The sequence below is a fragment of the Protopterus annectens genome, chromosome 2.part0, assembly GCF_019279795.1.
Source record: "Protopterus annectens isolate FY-2018-M chromosome 2.part0, PAN1.0, whole genome shotgun sequence".
Lineage (NCBI taxonomy): Eukaryota > Metazoa > Chordata > Ceratodontiformes > Protopteridae > Protopterus > Protopterus annectens.
Genome location: NC_056728.1, coordinates 723343441 through 723363322, shown reverse-complemented (window position 1 = coordinate 723363322; position 19882 = coordinate 723343441). Strand labels below are relative to the sequence as shown.

The window sequence follows — 19882 nt, the reverse complement described above, 5'->3', positions numbered from 1 at the left end:
CTTACACACAAATTCCCTCACAACTGGTCAATGGATTTCTGGGAAAGTCAAAATCACTACATCAGAAAAAAAAAAATCATTGAGAAAGGTCAAGGGTGAAACTCCATTCACATTAGTCTCATTCTTTAGAAACAGCACTTTAACCTGCATCTCATTTCTAAGCAGTGCACATTTTGATCCTGTACCTTTGAGACAGGATTCCTCACTTCTCCCTTCCTGTAGGCCTTTCCATTAGAGTATATTCACTATACAGGTTTTGCTTTGTGCCTTCCACTGTTGCAGCTTTCTCCAGAATGCTGTAGTAAGATCCCAAACATCTCAGATACTTTACACTTGTTCTCTCCCAAATTACCTACTCCTGGTTTGCTTCCAGCTCTTAGGAAGGTGAAAGTCTGAGGATACTAAGTTTTTGAATCACCCCTATGTTTTTGAATCACCTGCACATCAATCCATTCCTGCTATTAACCCACAACCTCTTGTCATTTTTCTTTTAGTACAGGCATCCTATAGGCTGGCTCTTAATCATCTAGTGTCCTTTATAGTTCCATAGCAAAAAAGGGACTGCAAATGTTTAAAAAAAAAAAATCACCACTTTCTGCAATTCCACCACCTCCTTCAAAATCAGACTACAAAACACACACCTAAGCATAGTCTTGCTTTAGCAGCTATAAAATGTTTTGAAGAGCTAAGTGTCCAAGTAATTTCACAATGTCCTCTTATTCACACCTCTTGGAAGAAATCAGCCTCCACTGTTGATTTTCCTCCTCCATGTTAAGATACAGAGCACCAGTTCAGTTTTTTGGATCCTGAAGGTGATCTTTTGGCAAGATGTTGACACTAGGCCAAGGCATCATTCTGACCACCCAACATAGTTCATAGATTAGGACCAAGCAGTAGGGTCATATCTGCTCCCCAAATTGTTGGGAAGCATAATCTATTTAAATGGGAGAATACCAAATCTCTGCAGCTGACAGACTTCATTGCCAAGTTCTTCGGCCTCCCATCCTCCCTGTTCTTTCAGCATGCCTGCTCCTGCTGAGGTAGAGGGGAAAATTGTTTGTACAGACAAAATGAGACATGTGCAAGAGAACTACTTGTTCTTTTATGATCTCAGTGTCTTGAAGCCACTGTCAGCATTTGCACACTTGCGCCAACTGGAATATAAACCTCAAATGTGCACACCTGCACAAAGATTTGCTTTTTGCTGCACTACCCAACACCCTATTAAGGCAGCACTTGGCAAACAGCTCTGACTTGCTCTGCAAGGAGTCTGAAGACAGTCCTTCACAAGGGTGCCTCTTCAAGTAGCTGGCTGCTTGGTACAGTCTAAGCTAGAAAATACAGCTGGAAGCATTCCACAACTTGCATAGCACTGCAGATGCTGGCGTTAGTTTCAAAAGTGCACAGAGCGAAGATTAATCCACTTCAGAACTAATGTAGTTTTCGTCACATGGAATGCCATATATGTTGCGATTGCCTACTATACAAGTCCACCTGCTGAGGTAAAACTGTCCCAGGCACCCTCCCTCACCTTCCACTTGTGCAGCACGTGGACAGTGTAATGCTAAGGATGGAGCTAACTTGCTAAATAAAGATAAGACCACTTACAGCCCTGCCACAGGTGTAGCAGCTGGAGGAGTCATGTCAGTACTTTGTGGAGATCACTAATCTGACTCCCAGGGTCAGAACACAGCTTAACAAAGCTCCTTTAGTACCTACCTGGTATGACCTTCCTAGTGTCATGTCTCATAGTTTGGAGCTAATCCTCACCATCACCTTTTGCCACCCCCCGCCTTGTACATGCAAAGCAACCCCATATGCTTAGACTCTGCAAACTTATAGCCCCTTGCACATCATACCCATCAATATAAAAAGGGACTATGCATCCTCAACGACCTTTATGTGCCCTCCTGAGAGGTTCCTCACTGCCTGTCATTCTGCAGGTTTCAGTGATCATATCTGAGCAGGAGTAGTTGAACAGAAGTGGTACTATTGTTAGTATCAATACTTCTGAGAAGGACTCATTTGTCCATAGTTAAACTACACTCCTGGACAGCCAGTGTTAAGATGATTTAGCATCTCCCCCTGCTCTCTTGATACATTAAATCACTTCTGCTGTCAACCTGCATGCTGGTATTTTTACTATAACATTTCTTGTAACTATCCATGACGGTTTTGTTGGTTTTAGATATGTATAGCACAGTACTAAATTGGTTTTAGATATGTATAGCACAGTACTAAGTCAGAGACTGATTACTGCCAAAAATTAGTTTCACACCCTGACAACCTTACAAAGGACTAAAACAAAAACTAATTAAAAGAAAAGGCAAACGTAGCTCAGTCTCCACAACTAAAGACCAAGAATCCACCAGTTCCAAAAGAACTTCAGACTGGTCTATGATTAATGTTAAAGTCAGTCAAACTAGATGCAACTCCAATGTGCACACTAGACTACTCCAGCAAATTCCACCACATCAGTCTTTCTTCCACCCAATAGTTACTTCACTAACAAAAGCATATCCTGCAAATACACATTAGAAAAAATGTATTGCTAGGAATAAACAGTAAATCAACTCCATTTGCCTAGTAAGACTAGCACTCCCCTATCTACAATAAGTTATTCAGTGGCCGAACAATATAAAGCCCTTGTTACATGAAACAAATACCTCCCTGAACTAAACTAATTTGGATTCCCATAACTAAAGATTACCAGGACCTACAAAAATCTAGCAAAGAAACTACATAAGTTGCACATAAACACCACCAAAACCCTATTAGAAAGGTTTAGGGACCAGCTTACCCACCTACAGTATCAGACAGCACTAACCTCAAACTCTTCTGGCAGCCCTTAATCAACCATGGCAAACCCTCTACCTCCCAACCCACCACAATACAGGTAATATTAGCAGCTCCACTCAAAAGCACTTTTAATTTTGACACTAAACTTCAATATTCCACACCCCCTACAAAATTACTCTAAACTTGACAGTATACCCACCAATAAAAATACCTACTAAAAAAAAAAAAAAAAAAAAAAAGTGTACAGCAAACCACCCTAGCAGCCAAAAAAATACCAGCAGAGTACCTCAAAATAACAGAAGCTATAGCATTCTCAGTATCCATACTCAAAAGCCATAAAGAAAACTTTTTCCTCCAACGTGGAAAATATAAAGCATACCTACATAAAAGGTGGTGGAAATTCTGACCTAGCCAACTACTGTCCAATAAGCATCCTTCCACTCATCAAGATAGCAGAAGTGTATCCACACCCAGTTGCTAAAATACCTCAACAAAACCTACTCCCCTCAACTCAACATGGCTTTCAGCCTAATCATAGCACCAGTACTGCCATTTAAAACATTCTAGTTTAAATCAACTCCAGAAGAGTAACCTAGTGTCAGTCTTCCTAGACTGAAAGTGTTCCATACTGTCCACCAAAAACTCTGGGGAACTACTCTCTAGGCCTCAATACCCCATCACTAATGTGGTTCCACGGCTACTTATCCAATAGGAAACAAGCCTATTCAGATTTCCTCAGTCTGTCCTCCAGGATCAATTCTAGGACCCCTACATTTCAACATCTACATCTTAATCTACACAGTCTACCACTAAACAAGCTACCCTAGTACAATATGCAGATGCCACTCATTTGCTCAGTCACAATACTGTACTCCCTACAAGAACACACCCAAAAAAGGCCTTTCTAGCCATAGAATCCTGGCTAGATAGCATGCAATACCCCAGTCTAGCCTTCCCCACACAACTTAACTCTTTTACTTAACCCTTCTGTAGATCTTATGCATGTAACACCTATGCATGTAACACCTAAACCTTGTCACTACAATAAACAGAACAGGCCGGAGGGATAGATTCCTGTCAGAGACTTCCCATACTCTTAACTACCCATACTCTGATATAGGTAGTTTTATTCCAAACAAAGCTCCTCATTACCAAGAAAATCTTGATTGGATGGGAAATAGGAAATTCACCCCAGGGATCACCTCTGTGGCTCTGCTCGACAGTGGCACAGGAAAATAATTTTCTTGGGTGGCAAAAGCCAGGGTACCTTTTTGGCTGGGCTTGTACAATCCCCAGGGCCAATAGCCTAGTACCTACCTATGAACCTATAACATTCTCACCAAGTTCTCACTGTGCATTTTCCCACAGCTGTCATTTACACTACTCTACAGACTGCCATTCCACCCGCTACCTTCTTTCTTGCCTACAAAATACAAACCTCCACACTTCAATCCCGCTAACCCCCTCGCTGTCTTTGCTACCCTTCTCAATACTCCCAAATAAGCACATTATGTATCCACTATATCTATGCAATTTCTCTAACAAGCTATGTCATGAAAGAAAAGTACTTAGTGTTCTAGATTTGTCTGTCAAGTGTACTTGCCGAATAGGTAGAGCTTTTCACTTCGGGCTTCACTGAAAGTGAGATAAACCTCCAGTCAGAGCTTCCCAGTAAATTAAGAAAAAATAATGAGTCAAGTTCTTCTTAGAATGCAGCCTTTAACCTAGACAGTTCAATATCTTGCAGCACACTAAACTTTAGCCACCACCAGGTGCAAGATTTTCCAAACTGAATTTGCCCAATACCAAGTGTCTTGGCTTTGTAAGATGCAACACTAAAACGAATTACCATTATATAAAACCAAAGTGCATTTGAGCTTTCAAACTGCCACAGAAATTTCAGATAGATGTACTAATGACATCCTGCATGCCAATGCAGGGTCTTCAGGAAGAGTCTCCAAGCTCTCTGAAACCAGAAAGGCTGCCTCACTCACAGGTGAGACATTCTACCTCAGGGGAGCAGTCTCAAATTACTTATACTACCCCCCCATCTTTTTATGACTAAACATGAAAGCATGCATGTTTTCCATCAGGGGAGGGGAATGGAAATGTTCAGGACATCAGATGCTGCAATAATTACTGTGAAATGGAGCAGCCTTGTACATTTAAACTTTAGATCATAAGGTAGTTTGTATTCCATTATACATTTTAATCACTGTTCCTGCTAACATGCACACTGAAGGGTACACAATAGAAAAAGTACATACATTTTAAATTTGAGGGGATGTAGATTTACTCCTTTCAACTCCAAAATTTCCTGTGTGCCTAATGCCTATACAAATCTTCTGAACAGCTAATGTGTGGCACAATCAAGTGTTTATTCTACAGTTCAGGGCTCAGCTGAGATGGGCTGTGTGGAGTCTGCATTCTCCCAGTCAATGAGAATTTACTGGGTGCCCCTTGCAAACCTCAAGCAGATGCAACAAATTCAAAAGGATTATCCAAATTTTATTTAGGAGTACCCAAAGAAAGCAAAGTGCAAATTATATCACAGCAGTAAAAAAAAAAAAAAAAAGCGCTACTGACAGAAAACTCACAGGGCATTAGCAGACAACGTCTGACCTGGGATATGGGCAGCAATGATGAAACAAAGGCTCATGCCTAGAACAATCAGCCTATCAACATTTGTCCGCTTGTTTATACACAAGCCACTAGCATGCTGGTGAAGACAGCCATTGTACTGGTTGGCATGTATTCTTGAATGCTTACAAGATGAAAAAAGCTGCTCCTCAATTCCAAAAAGTGTGGAAGTTTCAATGCATTAGGCAAGTACTAGGGGGAAAATGCAGACCATTACAAGCCTAGTAAAGCCATATTCAAACCCCCCTCCAGCCTCAATGAAGGCAATACAAGAGATAGGAGAATGAGGCCACCCAAATTATCCAGGTTTTTCTGGAATGTTGCAAGGGTGCTACTCTGGTATAATGTAGCCATTTGTTGAAGAGGTGGGAGAAGAGCATCTATTACAAAGACTGATCTTCTGTTTAGGGCTTAGCTCCTCGACCTCAGCCAAATCTAAATATGCTGGAGGTACCAAGTAACCAATATCCACTGTTCCAGTACATTTGAGATTTTAGAGACCTTCCTTTAATACAGATGAAATATCCAGACAGAGGTTTGATAACATGCTCCACAGCTTTATGTACAAGCACAATGCGACTAGTTACCACAGTCTCTTGGGCCATCCTTAAGCAATGGCAATTTTCAAGCTTCAGCAATATAACTACTGGAGAGACTTAGAGGAGGTTAAGTATGGGGTTCAGCCAGGCCATGTGGTATTGAATTAAGCAGCCTGGTAGGTTATCTAGGTCCATAGAGATGTGCTTAGCTTCTGAGATGGCAGAGAAAATTTGTTCCATAGTAACTAAAGGGGTGCTGAATACAGATAACTGGGGTGTGTGGAGGAACACAATATGCATTTGTCTAGTCAGTAGACAATATATACCAATATTGAAGACTTGGGTGTTGGTTCTCAACTGGCAAAGATTTGTATTTTTAATTTTAGTGGTCATTTTAAAATCAAACTCCTCACTTAAAGTCTGCTCTTAGACTGGAGACTTGAACATAAGGTTTCTTTCCACCACCTCAATGTGTTTAAATTCACTATATTTGGTGCAGATAAGGTCTGCTTTATCAACCTAATGTGACAAGTCACAAGCAGTGGCTTTAACCATAGGATTCACTGAAACACTTTGCTGATTCACTCTGCACAGATGTAAAATGCACACCTTTAAAATGTGCTTCAAATTAATATTTACTAGGTTGGAGTGTCTGCTGCAGTAGAGGTGCTGCGGTAGCATTGTCACCTCACAGTAAGATGTCCTCACAGTAAGACTTTGTCCTGTTCGATTCTCAGCAAAAGCGTCTGTGTGGAGACGTGTGAATGGGTGTACCTTTGTTTAAGGTTGTGCACCAGGGCTGGCAACTCTGTACGTAAAAATTTACTGTCAATCATTAGCGGACCGGAGTTCCGCTGTGGCGACCCCTAACCAGGAAAAGCCGAAAGATACAACTAGGTTGGAGTGTCTGAGACTGACTGAAAATGGCACTATGGGGTAGCAAAAGCCTTAGCCAGAATACAAATGCCTTGGTAAGAGGAAGGGTACAGAACATTCCTAGGAAAGCAAAAAGGCTTACCAGTCATCTCATTCCAAGCAGACATGCTAGATCCTCCAAAACCAATTGTCAAGACGATCAAAGGACAGAACCACTTTTTTGCCAAAATAAAAGCTTTTGTAGCATTTGCGTTGCTTATTCTATTTCAAATATTTATGTGCTTCAGGTACAAAATAACTTTTATGCAACTAAATAAAAAAATTAAGACAAAATATAAGGGCAAGTGTCCTGAGACAACTGCCAAAGTGGGACTGTCCCTTGCAATGAGGACAGGTGGTAACCCTAGATGAGCTTAGTCAAAAGCAGAGCCTTAAGAGCTTGAAATCTGCATCCTTGAGATTTATACAGGTAAGGGTACTGGCTAGGTAGGTTGCTGTATAAACTAATAGCGGAGTTTTGTCCTTAACCTGAGAGTATTACTGTATACCAAAACTGCAGCTATTACCCTACAGTTACTTTGCCCAGGGATCGAGTGGATTATGCTATCATTGCTGCTAGTTTTTTGAAAACTTGTTTGCTTACTACAGAGCCATCGGACTTGAACCTACCACTTGTTATGCATTACCTTGCTAGGTTACTCATTTTCTTAATGGAGTTAAGCTGTACTGTTTCTCGTGCCCTCTTCATTAGACAATATGCAATCTGCCAGTTTATGCCACTTCTGCAGCTAGCTGACACGGCTTCAAAATACATACTGCTAGCAAATGCAGTTTACCAAAAGCTTTGCTACATTAATCATTCAGCATTCAGTGCAAGGACTTCCTGAATTTGGAGGCCAAATTCTCACCTTGAACACATTCAGTAAGCACATGTGTGCATAAAACACCTCTCAAAATTCAGTGTTAAGCTGGTTCAACTGAGAACTCAACTGAGAACTGTAGTTTCATGTAGTCATCAGTACAGCCAGATGTGCAACATGTAAACCACTAGAGTTACAAACAGCATCTGTAGAGCAGCAGCTTTACAGCTTAATAGGCAAAAGTACTAGGCTAGCTGCCCTAGCAGACCATTTTAAGCCTAACAAATTTCCATTTCTGTGCTAGAAATAACCTTTCATTGACCTTTCCCATCTCAGTCTATAGACCTTATCCTTAATGAGAATAACTGGGATCATACCCTAGGGGATCCATGCATGAAAAAGCATTTCCAAGCTGCCTCTGTCCACTATACCCCAAGACTGCCTCCTGCAGTACAATTTTCTGTTTCCCCATCCAAAGATGGAAGCTATGTTTGAATATGGACAGGGATGAGCTTTGTGTGTGGGGAATCTGTCCCACAACAGCAGCAGTATCCTCAGCAAGATATACTGGTCCTTCCAAACAGTCAATGGTGCAGAAGAGGATCCCTACACATTTTTTCCAATGCCATTTTATTTGCTAATGTGCAGTAAATCCATTGGTAATTGGTCACAGAATGTCTTTTATGCCAGCCACAGGTCATCTTAGCACTACGTAGGTTAGAGTACAGCAACAGGGCTTCAAGTCTTTAGATGCAGTAAATGCACAACTGCAACAACTGATCAAAACAGCAGCACAAAAAAGTCGCCATTTTCTATCTACCAAAAATAGAACTTTCACAGACTTCTCTAGATATCATCTGAAAACAGCAACAAGCAACCATGCAATATAACACTACAGTCACTAGAACTGACTTGCAGTATGCAATATGTTTGTAGCAAGACACAGCAAACTGAAATTTGTCTACAAAGATGAATATGCCTTACCACCACAACCTAGTCTGAGGCAAGTAACTTAACATGAGAAGCTGGTTGCACTGAACTGTGCAAATCTGCTACTTAAAGTCTCCACCTCTATAGAAGCTGGCCAATCAAAGACAGGCTCTTAAATCATTCTGTAGCCCAAACTGAAGTAGTACTTGTGGAAGCCTCTGCTTTCACCAAACTTAAGACCACATAGAACTACTCCTGGGAAACAGACAGCACTTGTGTGGGGAAACAGGAATAACAGGAACCCAGAGGGAAAAGGGCTTTATATAGTCTTCACAGCAGCCCAGCACGAAGTAAAATGAACTGAGCAAACTACCTCAAACCAGCAAATCTACTCCAAATGCCCTGCCCAAGAGCAGACGCATCAGTGGACATGGTCACCAGATGAAAGCTCTACCAGATTCCACCATTATTTGCACTTCCTAGCTATTCTAATCAGAGTATCCAATACAGAACTTTTAGTGCCCATCCACTGACACCCAGGACTCCAGCTTAAAGGCTTCTGATAAGGGACTCGGTAGCTTGTGGATCAGGTGACATATGGCACAATGTTTGAAAAACTATAGTGGAGCCTTTAAAGCCCATGGGCAGTGTCATGACTCTTCAGTTTAATGTTCACAAGGATTGGAAAAACATCCCCCGATAGAGGGCTGTAGACATCTCATACAAGTGTTGACCTTGGATAACCTAAACCGCTCTAGAAATACACAGCTAACTTAACTAGGTGACTCACCCTTACCACAACTTCAGTACACAATGAACTACTGGGAACAAACCGCCAACTGCAGTACTGAAAAGCCACCATTCTACTATACAGTTATTTCCCCCAAACCTGTACTAATACTAAACCTATACACCCCCATACAGACCTCATTTCCACATCCTACATCCCTAAATTCTTTCAAACTAGGTTAAAATTTTCTGCAAGTCACCACCCTGAAGAAACAGGTATACACCACAGCTTTGAGCACGGTCCCTTATACTATTCCAAACACTATCCTAACAGACTATATCTGCCTCCTGGCCAAAATCCTGAACATTCTAGAATAAATCAAAACCGCAACAGGCTTAGACACCTTTCAGTACAATTGCCATCTACTCACTGACAAATATACATGAAACACATACTGGTGCAATCTTTCTAGAAGTCAACTAGAACTTAGTATGCCAATCCAGTGCTTAAAGCAGGTAAACTGTTCAAGATCCTAAGTCTCAATCCTTCTCAGCCATGAACCCAAGAGCCCTAGCAATAGGTATACTTATTCCCAAGGTTAGATACACCCTAGGCCTTGTAGAACTGACTCAATGTTCCCTTCTAAAGAGGACAGAAAAAAAGTCTGCCCATTTAGAAGTAACTGGCTGTCACTTCCAGAAGCAAGCTTCTTAAACTACAATACCTTGCTGCTCATTGTAAGTCAGAAAGCAACTCAAGCTACACCTTCAGAACAGATAAAGTGTTCTTAATTTGTACAAGACGAAGCTTTAAGACTTCCTTTCCTTACCCAAAACTGGCTATACAAACTCACTTCCATGTTTCCACAAGTTTGTCCACTTACTACATTCTACACAATAACTTCACAAATATTGTTAGTGAAGAACTTGCACAAAGCAATGCAATTCAAAAACAATGTATCCTCCTCCATTCAAATTCATGCTTAGAATGTTTACACTGAGAAACACAACAGACATGGCAGTCATGTGACCAACTGACTCACCAAGTAAACTGAAATTTTCATTCTGGAGAGATTAATTTTGCAAAGCTGTGTGAATGTCAGACTCACTACCATTAGAAGTAGTTTGCACAGCATCAGTTCACCAGAGTGATGAGACATCATAATATTCATCAGCAGTTGTTACTACAACTGTACAGCGGTATTGTGACTGGTATTTGGAGACTACCAAGCTACACTGTAGCACCAATTCCTACCAAGTACTTACTTCAAAAATAGGTGCAATCATTTTGCATGGACCACACCATGTTGCTGTAAAGTCGGCAACCACAAGCTTCCCACCAGCTGCACTCAGTTGGTTGTCAAAGTCAGCCTACAAAAAAAGAAAACAAGTTGTAGTTAACCTGTTTAAAGTACCACAACTAGCTGCAAGCTGCTTACAAGGCACTACACACTCCCATAGTCAACCTTCCCAAAGGGATAGCTGCAGGCACTAGCTAAACTCCTTGTAAACAGTACATTTGCAATATTCTTTATTGCAACAAATGGTTAATCAAGTAGACATTTTCAAACGGTTTTCTTTACAAGAGATGGTGTACCCCCCATATTAAATACAAGCACTTTTAAAGGTCACACATTTAACGTCTACCAGTTTTCCTTTCACTGCTAGAAGCTTGGTTACAAACATTCCCAATTTCATTTCTTTAAAGGTTCCCAAATCAGACAGCAAGGTACATAAATCCAACATTAAACACAAGTCAAAGCTTGGCAGTCAAAGGAGAGGTGTGGGTGGCACACAACTACTCCTCAAAATAGGGGGAAATTCACCAAGAGTCCAAGGCTTCATACAGGTGAAACACTGGCCGTCCTCTATTTGAAGTCAGAATTTTAAGGGTACTCTTAGTGGCACCAGTTATGCATGTTGGGCAAAATCAATTGCAATGAAATAAATCTGGTTTGGTCTTCGGATGACAAGAGAACTCTGTTTTTGTGCATTACTTTTTGGATTTTTATCCACTTTTTCTTTAAGTGGATCTTGACTTGGGGTTGGCGGCTATATAGCCGTGAGCACATCGTTCCTCCGGTATTCATTTGCCGGCTGTGTTGCCACGAACGGTTTGTACAGCTTCTGGTTTGGCGTTTCTTTGGAACTGCCCGTTGGTCGCCATTAGGAGATATTGAAGATTTCCCTTACCGGTGGCTACACTCGTTTGGCTTTGTCCACCGATAGTTTGCTGGACATATGTTGTTCGGTGTACATTCTACTGGATTGTTGGGACATTGGACACTTGTGGCTTTTGACAGGTCTATTACTGTTGTATTTGTATGTATACTTAGGCGGGTTGGCCATTTTTTGGTCGTCCATTATTATTATGTGTTTAAGTGGTTTTTTAACCACATTTTGTTCAGGTGTGCCTCTACACACTTGTGTTGCTCACAGGCAACACCTTTATAATATATGTATATATTTCTTTGCAATTTATGTGAGTTTTGTGACATATATCGGATACATTGCAATAGTTATATGATATACTAGTGTACAGTTCTGACATTGGCAAAATGCTTACCTTTGTCTAAAAGAACTTATTTACCTTTGTCTAAAAGAACTTATTTTTTAAGTGATTTTGAACTTTATAGGAATGGTAGTCATCCTTTGGTTCAGTCTTGGTATATATATTAATTTTTTTGGGTTTCCATATTTGGGCTCAACCTGCCATGTTTTGATGTTCAGTAACAGGTTTGCCAATTTTGATAATGTGTTTCTGGTAATCAATTATTTATTACTACCATTCTTTGTCCATCGGACTTTCCAGACCTACACATAGTTTTCTATACCGATATTTTAAATAGTTTTCTATACTGATATTTTAAATATTGATGAACATTTTCCATTGCTATAGCTACAGCTACATAATATTGATATAATTTGGGGGCTGACATTATATGTGCCCTAAGGGGACAGTATAAACTTTTGACATTATTGGATTTCAGGCTCATTTGCTCATTCCATGGTAAAAAAGGAAACAGTGTTTCATACAAATACGCAGCGTGATAATTTGATTTATTTTTGTCACTTGGCTGCTTATTGTATTTGTTGATGCAAGGGAATACCTATAAGACCTATACACAGTATGAAGTTTTAATATGATTTATCTCATTACTGTTTATTGTATTTTGGTCTTTTTTCTTGTTTCTTTCTCTTTTGACTGGTGTGAATGAGTTGGCCAATTTTTTGATTGATTATATGCTTTGTACCCCTTTATATTGGTATTTATGTGTAGCTGGATATATTTGTTTATATAGTGTTTTAGTGTGGTCTGGTCCTTTGGATTAAATTATGGCACTGTCACCCCTTATTCAGGGGTTATCATCTGACATGGATGATCTCTGTGTTTGGGTTGGGTCCGCACAGTTCAACACATTTTTCTTCTATTGGTGAATCTAACCTGAACACTCAATGTGATGTTCTTTAGCTCACTTAGTAAAAATATGAAAATGGTCAGGACCAATGTTTGGCATTTACGCCTTTTTAAGGCATACCAGCGGAAAAATATCACGCCTCAGGGTGAAGGTGCAGCCTTTGGTTTGAAATATTGATGACTATTAGAGGACTGGGGTCATGTTCAACAGTTAGCTTCCTCATTTGTTGATGCCTTGGCAGATTTTTATGAACGAAAAGTACATAAAGGGGTTAAAGATTTGGAAACTATATGTTTAGATGCTAGTAAGTTTGAAACTTGACTCATTTCAAACACAAGTCAAAAGACTAACATCTGATTTATCTAAGATGGAACTGACTCTAAAGGAAAGAAAAATCAAAAAATTCTTTAGAGATGTAGGTGACTACGAAAAGGGTAAGCCTTTTGATATATCCAAAAATGTCTCCTTTAAGTTACCTAGGGAGAATAACAATGGGAACAAGAGATTCTCAACCCCGAAAAGAAAAAGACCAAAATGGGAACAAGAGATTCTCAACCCCGAAAAGAAACCAAAATCTATTCTTAAGAATAGTTTTGAGTCTTCTAATTTTACTTCAGGGGAGGATACTTCCTCCAACACAGAAGGTGAACTTGAGGAGAATCATTTGGATGTTTTGCCCAATGCCAAACGTGATAACTTGTTACACCCTTCCGGTCTACTTACAGACGAGGGGGGCGGAAAGACACACCAAAACAGAGTATGGAGGCACTCTTGAAAATGATGACAGAACACTAACATTTCATTCCAATGTACATATTTCCTCTGTTGAGTTAACTGCTACAAAGGGCTTAATTTTGTCCCCGGCTTTTTTGTACCTGAACAGTCCTTAGCCCAAGATGTGGTCAATTTCTGTCGATTGCTAAACTTGAAATTACTTTATGCAGACAGTGGTGGGGGTAAATCTATAATAATTTGTCCAATGATGAAGTATGCAGTCTTGATGAGCTTGCTAACAATAGAAATCTAGTTATCACACAAGCTGATAAAGGTGGGGCAGTGGTGGTACTAGATAAGGACTCCTATGATCAGGAGGCTATGAGACAACTGGGGAACAAGGATTATTATATGGATATGCCCTTGGACCCATCCCCACATTTTCAACGTAAGATTGAACAGTTTCTAACACAAGCAGTGGAGGAGGGTATAATTACACAGGCTACTAAAGAACAACTGATTGTTCTGTCCCCCCAAGAAACAATATCTGTATCCGTTACCTAAAATACACAAACATGCTAGCAATCCCCCAGGTCGACCAATTGTTTCAGGACATGGTTCCCTTACTGAACCATTGTTTGAATATCTGACTCAATATTTAAAACAGTTACTTGTGTTAATTAGAGCTAGGATTCAAGACACTACGCAACTTTTGGACATTATTAATGATATACAACTTGAACCCCACTGGTTATTATGTACTCTGGACATTACGTCCCTCTACACTAACATCCCACACTGGGCAGACCTACAAGCATTGGACTATTGGTTAGTTAGATCTGGTTTATATAAACCTGGTTTCAATACCTTTTTGGTTTGCCTTACAGAATACGTATTGACCAGCAACGTTTATCAAAACAAATGTTTTTGGCAAACTAAAGGTACTGCCATGGGTGCATCTTTTGCACCCATTTACGCGGATCTTTTAAAGGCATATATTGAGGAGGTAATTTATGATGTCAATCACAATATTTATATGTGCGAAATGAATATGTGGCGTAGTTATCTGGATGATAGTTGGTTGGTGTGGAAGGCTGATGAGCAATATCTTCTGGAATTTGATTACCTTAACAATATATGGGGTATCGAATTTAAGATGAATTTTCATAGATCAAAAATGATATTTTTGGACGTGGAAATTAATAGGAAAGATCATACTCTACTACATTTAGGAAATTTCTAGAATATAATTCTTTATTACATGCCACCAGCTTCCACCCACAACATATCATCCAGAATATATCTAAATTACAATTTTTAAGAGCTAAAAGAATATGCTCTAGCCAACAGTCCTATGCTAACATCTGTGATGATTTGGCCTGTAGATTTAAAGATAGAGGGTATCGTTCAGGTACTGTAAATATGGCCAAACAATGGGCTTCTAACTTAAACAGACAGGACTTATTGCGTTACAAAGATCGTAACCAGGATGGGGCTCAACAGCCGTTAAGGCTGGTCACCACCTATGGACGTAACACTCGGGGGTTTATGAACATCATAGACAGACATTGGAATATACTTTTGGCTGAGAAACTACATACTGTTCTCAGAGATGTTCTTTTTCTTTTAGAAGGGGACGAACTATTGGGTCCCAGCTGAGTCATTACAAGAGGTTATCGTCTGACCCTAAGGTCTCTACTCAATTAACTTTGACAGGGGTACCAGTGGTAGGATGTATCCCATGTGGGCATTGCAAATTTTGCATCAGGGTTACATGCACTTGCGAATTTAGTAGTAAGAATACTCCTGAGGTTTTTGAGATCAAATTTTGGGGCAACTGCAGTACTGAGTGGGTCATCTATTTGGTGACCTGCACCTGTTCCGCGTTCTATGTAGGTCAGACTTCTAGGGCTTTCAGTCTTAGAATCTGTGAACACCCAAGTGACATTAAAAATAAACGTTGCAACAATGCATTATATAAGCATAGTTTGAAACACACATCAGCTATTTTTATGTTTAGGACTATTGATTGCATTAGGGGCAAATGTCAAGACAAGGTTAAGTGGCATGAGATACTTACTTCTAAGGAGAGGAAATGGATCATCAAACTTGGTCTTAATGACCAATTTTGAATTATCCGTTATGGATTTTGATTGGAATTATCTGTTATGGATTTTGATTGGCTCTCATATTCCCAGTTGTATATATGTATAGTCACTGGGTTTGTCATCACACTAACTATTTAATTCTCACTGATGAAGGCTCTGTTGAGCCGAAACCGGTCTGTATGATTTATTTGATTCATGGGGGATTTTTCCCTCATGCCTGATTAAATATCTGGTTTTCTCAGTTACCAACAGCTGCTGGCTCTGTTTGTTTTTTGGATTCGTGGGAACTGTATGTACCCATGAACAGTTCCACCAATCACCCCCCCTACTTTTGCACAATGGGGGTGTCACTTGAATTACATCTGCAACCAATGTTCAAGCACTGCTGGACTGCAAGCACACAACACCCTGGTGCACCAGCAGAGGTCTGCAATGAAGGCAACCACTGCCTTAATGGCAACAGCCCACTCCAAATGGCTACACATGGGCAGTACACTACTGAGAGTACATCTGCTGTGCATCATTCTATAACCAACACTTTATGCACAGCAAAAGGGTAATGTATTGAACTGGCAAGCAACAGCATCAGGATGTCCTGGGTTTGACATTCTGACACAATCAGAAGCCTTTTTACCAAACAGCTCTGTTTTTTTGTTTAAATATACTTCAGTGCTCTCATTAAACCCTGATGCTTTTAAAAACACTAGCCTGACTTTAGTAGGGTTACTCGAGCTGTGGCAATGGTAATACACTCTGGAAGCAGTTCAGTCAGAAGCTTCAGAAGCTTTTATGACCTGAACTGACCAGTATATTGATATGTTTGTTCACTTGTGTTGAGTTTTGACTGTGGTGGCTGTTTTTGCAGTTACCACAATGTTTCGTTGCAGGACGACTTCAGTAGCACTCCTGGCAAATCTCAATACAAAAGTCTTAAACCACCCCTTTCAAACACAAAAGTCCTTGCTACTATCACACTGAGCAGCAACTAGTTACCCTGGCCAATGAAAATGACAGAAGTGTAGCTACACTGTAGTGCAGAGATAATATATGCGGTTTCCATCATCATGCAGTAGAACAGTGATCCCACTTCATTTAAGGAGAGGATCTAAAACATGTACTTCACTGTGGTCATCTCCTAGGATTACTCAGGAACATATGCACATCACATTAAATACCCATTCAAATACTGCTGTTTTTTGCAAAGGTGACTAGAAGGGCAATTTTGAAGAGCCTCCAAAGGAGGCATTTCTGCCATACACTTATAAGTCCAAACACCTTGGTGTGCCTTGCAATCAGAGGCCAGAGCACATATTACTTCTGAACTTCAAATCTGGCAGGGCTGAGAATGAGCCTAATGGTTAACATCACAACTACACAAACTAGAATTCACTAGAAAGGATACACAACAGATACACTAGTTGTGGATGAAACTGCCAATCATGTACAACATAACGCAATAAAAACATGTGTAGTTAAAAGCAGCTCCTTCAGCAAACCCTAAACTTTCAAACAGCAAACTTTCATACAAAACCATCCCATAAGTTTCAGACAAACTTAAAGGGACAATCCCAGTGTTTAAATTAGGGCCCTAGTTAAGCTGACAGAAATCACGCCCACTTAAGACATGTCACTTTCAGTCTCGCCAACAGTGAGATTTTAGTCTAAATCCACAGTTGGTCTGGTTTCATCTCTCAGGATAAACTAATTGGATTGATGTCCCTCTGACTTTCACTGGGTGGGGAACTATGCCCCCAGCTCCTGGCTCACTTAAAGAAATGTGTGCCAGGGAAAAGGGACAGTCCATACTAATGCTGCTACAGATGCACACACAGCCCCCTCAAAAAAAATACCCGACTTAGCTTTTTCCCAGTAAGGGGTCGCCACAGCAGAACTCCGGTCCGCCAATGATTGGCAGTAGATTTTTACGAAACAGACGTGCCAGCTCTACACCCAACCTTCAACGAAGGTATGCCCATTTACACACGCATGGACTTCGAATACTACCCAACCGTGGGGAGGACATGCAGACACACAAAATAGTGCATTTGTTTATTATTCAGAAATCAGCACATGTCAAACTAAAAGCTGAAAAAGGAACAGAAGAATGTGTCTACTAATGCTCCAACCTTCTGTCACACACTTCCTTTCTATGGAATTACTAGCCGGTTAGAAAGTCACTACACCAGCCTAGTATTCAAAAATCAGAATACAGTAAAACATGAAAGAAAGCTATTGTTTGCTCAACTCAGACAGGTTGAAGCCATGTCATAAAATTGTTGTAGATGACCATGACCAGGATGCACAATCACATAAAATATGCAATGGAGAAAAAAAAAACCCGTTTCCTCAATGTTTTAAAAGCCTTGCATTAGATGTGCTTTCTAGAGTAGAGGCAGCAATAGGTCATAAAATGAGTGAAAGGCTACTTCTCAAAATGCACAGATTAAACTAATGAACGTCTCAGGGAAATTGGCTAACATCTTTGAAGCTTCCTTCAGGCACTCTTCCCCCACCCCCCTCAGCCAAAGGTGAGCATGCTCAGAAAGGCAAACCTGAAATGCCAACAAATGCTGAATCAAAACAAAAAATCCCTGTGACTGTCCCTTTAAAGCAGGAAATTTGACTTTCAAAAGATGCTTCAGACAAAATTTAACTTTCCAGAACAAGAGCCAAGGACCGAAGCTAACATTTAAACTAACACTGCACAGAAAAAATTTCCAGTGTAAACACAGCCCTTAAGATTGCAATAAAGCTAGTGATTAGTGTTAGACAGTTTCAAATCTTCTCATGATACAAAATTAAAAGGCAACAGCAGTAAGTTATATACCCACACACTAATTTGATCCAGCAATATTCATAAACTCTGGTGGCAGCTAAGGATATGGGAAGAGACTAAACAGAAGATAGTAAAAAAGGCAGATATGAAGATACAAGCCATTAAAATGGCTAGTCCCTTTAGTTTTACATACAGGTCAGGCATACTTTTATCAACCGGAGGAGAGGAGAAAGTGTTGGAAGGATTTATCTGGGAAGGGAAGACAGCAAGGGTCAAGTGGGATAAACTGATTCTACCAAAAGAACAAGGTGGACTAGGATTACCTAATTTAATGGGGTATTTTAGAGCAACAGTCATGGCTCTTGCACATAGCACAAGCAGAAAACTGAGGAAAGGAATGATGTGGACATGGAATGATGCGGACATGGAGGAAACTCAAGATTGAGATTTTTGGATGCAGAATATTAAGGAGAACCAAAATCATACAGAGTATTATCCATAAACTACCAGGGAGCATTCAAAGAATAAAACCAGCATGAGAATGGAGAACTGCTGATTGGGATGACTGGTCAGGGAACTTGATAATAGGAAAGGGGGGGAGCTGAATTTATTGGAGAAAACTGGCAAAGGAACCAACGTATTGGGAGCAAATAACTACAAAGGGAAATGTAATAAATAAAGCAGAGGAGAATAGGTTGTTATTGCAATTTTTGTTGATAGAGCCTGTAAAGGAGAGAAGAGCAGTAGAAGTGCTATGGAAAGGTCTAAAACCATGTTGGGAGTCTGCCAGTAGGTTATGAAAAAGATGATTTAAAAGTTGGTGTATACAACGTTCTATAATTTTAGATAGTGGTGATAGTAAGGCTATAGGATGGAAATTTGAAAGTTCATTAGTGTTTCCTCCTTTATGCAGTGGAATGATATGGGAGACTTTCCCAGGGGAAGGAATAGTAGATTTGGTTATTGTTCTGTTAAAGATGGAGACTGGGTATGCTAGTACTTCTGCTGCTAGCTGCAGATATTCAGCTGATAGTTGGTCAGCTGAAGGATTGGTTTTTTTGAAAGTAGTAGCTAATATATAGGTTGTGGAGACTGTACTAAATTTTTAGAGTGGGGGCGATGTTATCAGGAGAGGTATTTTGAAGTGATGTGGGGGGAACCATGGTCTTTGCTAGAGAGGTGACAGTTTCAGAAAAGTTGTTGAATGTATTGGCTATTATGTTAGGTGGGGTCTGAGCAAAGTTAGCTGGAGTAGGTGTTTTGGAATTCCCTGGATGGTGCAGTTTGATTCCTGACCAGGGGTTATGATTTTGATTTTCTTGATATTGGAGGTAAAAATTTTTTTATCAAGAAGGGCGAGTTTTTTTTTGTAGTATTTCTAAGGTATTTGAAGTTTTGATGGTCAGTTGGGTTTTTAGTAGTTCTCTATTTTGTCCATAGTTTGTTCCTTAATAGCATTGTTTGCTTAGTTTCTTTAGAAAGCTAAGGAGCA

The 19882-nt window shown here is 40.1% G+C and overlaps 1 protein-coding gene across 1 annotated transcript in view; it reads right to left on the bottom strand.

The window, feature by feature from the left end:
• The window catches only part of LOC122793208 (thioredoxin-like), a 96273-nt gene that overhangs the window by 66686 nt on the left and 9705 nt on the right, over positions 1-19882 (bottom strand). Inside the window, exon 2 of the mRNA XM_044061043.1 lies at positions 10640-10744. Coding sequence (XP_043916978.1) covers positions 10640-10744 — 105 coding nt within the window. The remainder of the gene's footprint in view (positions 1-10639; positions 10745-19882) is intronic.